Source organism: Thalassophryne amazonica, chromosome 10 (assembly GCF_902500255.1).
Source record: "Thalassophryne amazonica chromosome 10, fThaAma1.1, whole genome shotgun sequence".
NCBI lineage: Eukaryota > Metazoa > Chordata > Actinopteri > Batrachoidiformes > Batrachoididae > Thalassophryne > Thalassophryne amazonica.
In genome coordinates this window covers 17158110-17166136 of record NC_047112.1, presented here as the reverse complement: position 1 = coordinate 17166136, position 8027 = coordinate 17158110, and the positions used below count along the sequence as shown (strand labels likewise).

At 37.0% G+C, this 8027-nt stretch overlaps 1 protein-coding gene across 1 annotated transcript in view; it reads right to left on the bottom strand.

Annotated features, from left to right (window-relative positions):
* Positions 1 to 1677: 1677 nt before the first annotated feature.
* Positions 1678 to 8027, bottom strand: part of cp (ceruloplasmin) — a 66597-nt gene continuing 60247 nt past the window's right edge. The window contains exons 19-24 of the mRNA XM_034179489.1: positions 5130 to 5201; positions 4001 to 4092; positions 3746 to 3885; positions 3610 to 3666; positions 1920 to 2025; positions 1678 to 1849 (exon numbers count right to left, since the gene is read on the bottom strand). Coding sequence (XP_034035380.1) covers positions 1827 to 1849; positions 1920 to 2025; positions 3610 to 3666; positions 3746 to 3885; positions 4001 to 4092; positions 5130 to 5201 — 490 coding nt within the window. The 3' untranslated portion in view covers positions 1678 to 1826. The remainder of the gene's footprint in view (positions 1850 to 1919; positions 2026 to 3609; positions 3667 to 3745; positions 3886 to 4000; positions 4093 to 5129; positions 5202 to 8027) is intronic.

The window sequence follows — 8027 nt, the reverse complement described above, 5'->3', positions numbered from 1 at the left end:
TTTGCTTTGAACCTTGAACCAATTGAAGCAGTGATACGGCTCAAAGCAGTGCTTCGATCTACGATTAATGGATTCATTGTTTATTTCGCTTTATCCTAAAATTTCCCCGCTAAAACCCTGAAGAGCATATGTCTGCGAGTAATATGTAATATTTTTTGTTAAACCGACCTGTTATGGTCTTCTGAAACAGTTGATAGATGTATTTATACCTTAAAAACGGGACCGATGCTAACATGTTAGCATGTCTATGGCGTTTTCAATGTTAAAGTTAGCATTAAGAGGAAATGGTGTCTCACTAATTTAGAAGATCTTCACTTAGCCTGGAAAAAGAGTCTGTTGCTCTATAAAAAAGCCCTCCGTAAAGCTAGGACATCTTACTACTCATCACTAATTGAAGAAAATAAGAACAACCCCAGGTTTCTTTTCAGCACTGTAGCCAGGCTGACAAAGAGTCAGAGCTCTATTGAGCCGAGTATTCCTTTAACTTTAACTAGTAATGACTTCATGACTTTCTTTGCTAATAAAATTTTAACTATTAGAGAAAAAATTACTCATAACCATCCCAAAGACGTATCGTTATCTTTGGCTGCTTTCAGTGATGCCGGTATTTGGTTAGACTCTTTCTCTCAGATTGTTCTGAGTTATTTTCATTAGTTACTTCCTCCAAACCATCAACATGTCTATTAGACCCCATTCCTACCAGGCTGCTCAAGGAAGCCCTACCATTAATTAATGCTTCGATCTTAAATATGATCAATCTGTCTTTATTAGTTGGCTACGTACCACAGGCTTTTAAGGTGGCAGTAATTAAACCATTACTTAAAAAGCCATCACTTGACCCAGCTATCTTAGCTAATTATAGGCCAATCTCCAACCTTCCTTTTCTCTCAAAAATTCTTGAAAGGGTAGTTGTAAAACAGCTAACTGATCATCTGCAGAGGAATGGTCTATTTGAAGAGTTTCAGTCAGGTTTTAGAATTCATCATATATAGTACAGAAACAGCATTAGTGAAGGTTACAAGTGATCTTCTTATGGCCTCAGACAGTGGACTCATCTCTGTGCTTGTTCTGTTAGACCTCAGTGCTGCTTTTGATACTGTTGACCATATTACAGAGATTAGAGCATGCCATAGGTATTAAAGGCACTGCGCTGCGGTGGTTTGAATCATATTTATCTAATAGATTACAATTTGTTCATGTAAATGGGGAATCTTCTTCACAGACTAAGGTTAATTATGGAGTTCCACAAGGTTCTGTGCTAGGACCAATTTTATTCACTTTATACATGCTTCCCTTAGGCAGTATTATTAGACAGCATTGCTTAAATTTTCATTGTTATGCAGATGATACCCAGCTTTATCTATCCATGAAGCCAGAGGACACACACCCAACCCTAGTATTGAGTGAATGATGGACTGCCCCTTTAAATTCAACTTTCAAAATGACAACAAATTTTTTTAAATCAAATTACGTAGCTTAGTTTCCTTCGTAGGTGTGTACAAGCTGATATTCAACAAGATAACAACAGTATCAAATCAGCTTTAATGCAATGTAAAAAAAAAAATCTTAACTACAACCTGATTTTTTTTTTTCATTATTATTTGCAGGAGAAATTATTTTTGTAAAAAAAAAAAGAAAAAAGAAAAAAAAAGCCATTATTTTAATTAAGAAATGTTTGCTTTATTAGTCAAACTTTTACATCATAATATACACTTGTAAATTCTTTGATGTACTTGTTTGATCCATCTGAACAAAATGGTTGTTCATAAGTTGCTAAAACTAAACAGGTGCGTTTTCTTCAAGTCAAACTCCTCCTCCGCAAATATTCAGCCAAATAGCTTCTTTTTTCCTGCAGAAGACAGAAGAAGATGTTTGTACTTGCAAGACAACACCACTAACATCTGTCTGTTCCAGTTTACCTTTTTCAGTGACGGTGTACGTGGTGATCATTCCGTCCACCATGTGCTCATTGACGTGACAGTGAAGTAGCCACGTACCAGGATACTGAGGACGCATCTTCACTGTCTGAACATGAAAGCAGCATAGAGTTGAAGGCACTTTACTGCATGCCAACAAATGCAACAAGCAAAATTTTGCATCTATATATAAATAGCCAAGTGGCCTCTGCATGTGTGTATGCGTGCATGTGTGTATATGGCTTTGATCACGAGAAACCAGGGAGAGCTGGCATTTGCCATTTGTTATGACTTATTTTGGGTGAATCGTGAATACTACACAAACAGAAAGTTGATAGGACGAACATTTTTGAAGAAAATAGTGATATTAGCTAACAACAGTGTACAACAGACATTGTGCTGCAATGCACCATGGGACTTCAGGGTTTTGAGGTTTTAAATGTTGTTATTGTGGTTCGTGTTAGTTTAACAGTGTTGTTACTGCTGTTGAGTTATGTTTCTGGTGGTTGGCTCTCACTGCGGTATTGTATCACTTCCTGTTCCGGAGCACAGCGGTGTTTTTCTGTATCTGTTAGCTGTTTAATCTGTGCAGTTAGATTGATCTAGTTATCTAGATTACGAAAAAAAATAATTGATTGATTGATTGATTGATGTTTTTGCAGTTCAATTGGTTTAGTCAGTTTAGTTAAGTGTCATGTTCCCGCCACCATGAGTGGGAAGTGAAGTGTGTTTGATGTCTTCCGCCACCATCTCTGTATGTGGGTGTGTAAAAATAAAAGCACCTGCTTGGGGCAGAATGCAGAAAAGACAAAAAGCTCTGGCTCGGTTTTTGTTGTTAATGCAGCTTGCCACAATATATTTAAAGTGAAGTGGCCTGCGTGTGTGTGTGTGCGTGTATAACTTCAATTATGGGTAAACTGGGGAGAGCTAACATTTGCTGTTTGGTATGCTTATGTATTTTGAGTCATAGATGAATGCCACCAAAATGATAGTTGATAGGACTAATATTTTTGGAGAAACTATGCATATTATCTAACAACACTGAAGAATGGATGTTGATAATTACATTCTGTACTCACACATCATTCCAGCAGGGGGTGGTAAATCATCATTATATTAAAAGCGACATGGCGTCTGTGTATGTATATGTGTGCATTCATTTAGTAAGTTCAATGTAAGTACATAATATAATTGCAAATACATTAAAAGTACATGGATGACACAAAAACATGAAAACACTTATTTCTATTGTGGTCCATTTAAAAATCAAATGACAAAATAGAAGTAATATTAAAATAAAAAATAATAATAATAAAAATACTGACAATAATAATGGTGATAATAATAGTGTATATATGACAACAAGAACCTAAGCAATTTTTAAATTCATTAAGTCAGAAAATTAACATTTAAAAATTACATAATTAGCAAGAAATAAAAGGGGTGAGTTCTTCCTCTAAAAACTGTTGAAGTCCAAAAATTTATTCTGGACCCACATCTCATTATAGAAACTTTGCATAATTTATCACCACCCTTAAAAATGTCAGCTTCCTATTTTATAAACACTACCCAATCTAGAGCCCATGGATCCCCACAGATAATGCACTAGTATACCGTATAGTTAAATCCAGTATGTGGCATCTTTAATGTCATAAAGGTCAAATTTGGAAGTGTGAAAGATATTTTGATTTACTTGGAAAGTTGCTGGAAACAGCTCATACACATCGGTATCATGAGGACTTCCACCCAGCTGGAAAAGCAAAACAAGGGATATTGTGTGTTATTCAGTGTATGTGTGTATGCTGTTGTATATGTGTGTGTTTACATACTTTGTATTCCACGCTGTGCCCATGCCAGTGCACGCTATGCAAGTCTACGTCAGTGCCCATTCCCATCAGGTACCAGTACACCTTATCGCCCACTTCCATGTTCAGGCCTTCCAGGTTATTGTACAAATAGCCATTAATAGCTGCAGACACACAAACATTATTGGAAAAAGGGTTTCAGTAAATATCTCTTGGTGACTTAAGTGACATAATGTGGTCCAAAATCATGCAGGTTTTTTTTTCCCCAGTGGATCTTACAATGCATCTTGTTGCTTTCTATAAAGGTCTCGTCTTCCTTTAAATTTGTACGAGGGTTCCTGACGTGTGTCCTGATGTTTTCATCCAGATACCTGTGAAAATTCAGATAGATTAAAAAAAAAAAATGTTTAAAGTACATTAAATGTGCAGTATTCTGCCCTTGAGTATGCTCAGTGATACACATCGTATACAACAGTGTGAAGGTTAGAATGCAGGATTCACTTGTCTTGGGGGAGCCAGTTACTATTGCTCTTATGCTGGTTTTCATATAGGAATATCCAAAGTGTGGGTCACGGCCCCCTAGTGGGCCATGAAGGTACTGCAGCTGATATGTTAGAGGTTACTAAAAATCATTTAAAAACTCTTTGATTTTCAATTCTATAATAAAGTTTAAAATTATACAGAAACTATGTAATTATTTTAAATTTTAATCAGACACAATACAACAAAGCCATGGGATTATAATTTTTTATTTATGTATGTGAGAGAGAGAGCAAGAGAGAGAGAGAGAGAGATGTTTGGGTGGATCACAGTAGATTTTCTGATTTGAAAGTGGGCCATGATGTTCTTGAGTTTTGTAATAGAAGTGTAGAAAGTGGTCTACTTATCCTGTGTAACTCCAGGTTTGTTAAAAAAAAAGTCATCAGGAGATGACATATCCCCCCGGTCCCCACAAATCAGTAATACAAAGTGTCTGTGAATCACCCAATACACCCTTATGATAAATATGAATGAAACTGATCAACTGGATCTTGAGTGCTAACAAGGGTGGCAATGGCAATATCTTCAATATCTCGCTGTGACCTTGAAATTGGCATCCATAATAGTAGAATAATTTGTTTAAAACAAAAAGAAATTTCAGTATTTTTTATATTTTCAAGAAAGTGTAAATCAACGTTCTAAATTGCATTAAGCTTAGAATCATTAATACATACATTTTTTTTTATTTGTATTGTGTCTTTGTGTTAAATGGCCATGTAACTGGTGTTAAATGGCCGTGTAACTGGTGTTTAAAATTTAAAGTGTTATTGTTTTCTTAACCCAGTTAGGCTTTAATCTTGTGTCCATCAGGAGATCAGGCCAGATATGTTTGCAATGTAATAAATAATTGAATTTTTGAATTACTTACCAGCTCTCATTCTCATCAAAAACCACGAATAGCAATGCAAACTCTTCTACTTCTTTCTTCAGTCCTAAAGTTCTGGAAACATCACAGTTTAGTCATGTCACCTCATTTTTATTAAAAAAAAAATCCCAGTTCTGAAAACATAAATAATTTGCAGTTAATTGTGATACTGGATACTACAAACACATTTGTTTTCATGATTGCTAAATTAGTATTGTGACAAACTTGCGTTGTTACACCCTAGCTCGCTAGCTAGTCTCTGCATGATGGGTTCTACATCGCTCGCTAGCAGATGGCAGCTGTTATATTAGCTAGCCATGGCTGTTGTCTAGTTTTATAAAATGATGCCCCACTGAAGTGTGGACATTATAAAAATGAATAAATAAGACAGTACGGAGAGGACAACCTTCTTTTAAATATAAAATAAAGTGGTTGTAGCTCCACAAGCTAGCTAGTTTTTCTAGTACCACCACTACAATGTTACAGTTTTACATTGTAACCACAGTAGCATCAAGCTTTCTGCCAGTCCCATTTCAGTAGATCAGACTTCAATGTGATGACAACATTAAACAAATACTAAAAGTATAGAAGGAACACTGTTGAAAATGGGTACAAAATACAGTGGTATCAGGTTTGTGTTCTTACCTACAAGTGCTGCTTTGTTTACCAGGTTATTTAAATATGTTACAACTATTTTCAATTTCAATTTATTTTCATTTATGTAGCGCCCAGTGTTGTATAGTAACGAAGTAAAAAATACTTCACTATTGTACTTAAGTACGTTTTGGGAGACTGTACTTTACTTGAGATTTTTTAATTCAGCTTACTTTCACTTTTATTTCAGTACATTTTCGACCTTAATTGCATACTTCTACTCCGATACATTTTCTATTCGCCCGGTCATTACTTGTTACAAAAAAAAAAAAAAAAAACACACACACACGAAAAAAGTCATGTTTTCAGAGACACCACTGATTACTAGCTAACACGGAACGTCCTTGCAACGTTGCTGGGAGGTTACATTTTTGTTGCACAATTGGGAACGTTCTGTCCACCTCCTGGCAACTTCCATCAGGAACGTTTACTTGTTACTAAATTAGCTAAACTGCAGGATTGTCTTACAGACATAAAGACATGGATGACCTCTAATTTCCTGCTTTTAAACTCAGATAAAACTGAAGTTATTGTACTTGGCCCCACAAATCTTAGAAACATGGTGTCTAACCAGATCCTTACTCTGGATGGCATTACCCTGACCTCTAGTAATACTGTGAGAAATCTTGGAGTCATTTTTGATCAGGATATGTCATTCAAAGCGCATATTAAACAAATATGTAGGACTGCTTTTTTGCATTTACGCAATATCTCTAAAATCAGAAAGGTCTTGTCTCAGAGTGATGCTGAAAAACTAATTCATGCATTTATTTCCTCTAGGCTGGACTATTGTAATTCATTATTATCAGGTTGTCCTAAAAGTTCCCTAAAAAGCCTTCAGTTAATTCAAAATGCTGCAGCTAGAGTACTGACGGGGACTAGAAGGAGAGAGCATATCTCACCCATATTGGCCTCTCTTCATTGGCTTCCTGTTAATTCTAGAATAGAATTTAAAATTCTTCTTCTTACTTATAAGGTTTTGAATAATCAGGTCCCATCTTATCTTAGGGACCTCGTAGTACCATATTACCCCAATAGAGCGCTTCGCTCTCAGACTGCAGGCTTACTTGTAGTTCCTAGGGTTTGTAAGAGTAGAATGGGAGGCAGAGCCTTCAGCTTTCAGGCTCCTCTCCTGTGGAACCAGCTCCCAATTCAGATCAGGGAGACAGACACCCTCTCTACTTTTAAGATTAGGCTTAAAACTTTCCTTTTTGCTAAAGCTTATAGTTAGGGCTGGATCAGGTGACCCTGAACCATCCCTTAGTTATGCTGCTATAGACGTAGACTGCTGGGGGGTTCCCATGATGCACTGTTTCTTTCTCTTTTTGCTCTGTATGCACCACTCTGCATTTAATCATTAGTGATTGATCTCTGCTCCCCTCCACAGCATGTCTTTTTCCTGGTTCTCTCCCTCAGCCCCAACCAGTCCCATCAGAAGACTGCCCCTCCCTGAGCCTGGTTCTGCTGGAGGTTTCTTCCTGTTAAAAGGGAGTTTTTCCTTCCCACTGTAGCCAAGTGCTTGCTCACAGGGGGTCATTTTGACCGTTGGGGTTTTACATAATTATTGTATGGCCTTGCCTTACAATATAAAGCGCCTTGGGGCAACTGTTTGTTGTGATTTGGCGCTATATAAAAAAATTGATTGATTGGTTACAGTTTTTGGACATTTCTTTGGAACGTTGTACTTACGTTGAGGGGACGTTCTATTAACTACTATATATAATTCACCAGCCTTATCAATCTATATATTGATTGATAAGGCTGGTGAATTGGTATTGTTGTAAATTTAAATAAAGTGATTCCTGTATTTTCTTTCTTAACACTTATATTTTATAACTTACTTAATTTTCCAAAAGTTTTCATTCTCAGGGATACTTTAGTAGGCCTACCGTCCCGATGATAGTCTAGTCCGGATTGACCGGTCGATCGCATTGGAGGGGGGGACTCCCGCGGTTCATTCTATTTGCGCATGCGCAGGATCAAGAGGTCGTGAGGCGCTACAGTGGAGAGTGACGCGAGCGTATAATGGTGGAGGAAAAAGATCCCAAACGTATCATTTTCATCCAGAGTGGGAAGAAGATTATTTTTTCGTTTATTCAAATGGCAAATCCATCTGCCATATCTGCAATGCAAACGTGGCATTACCGAAGAAAGGGAATTTGGAGCGGCATTTTAAGACGATCCACAAGAGCTACGATGCTAGCTTCCCGGCTAAAAGCCGGCTTGCAGCACAATAGGCCGTTTTCC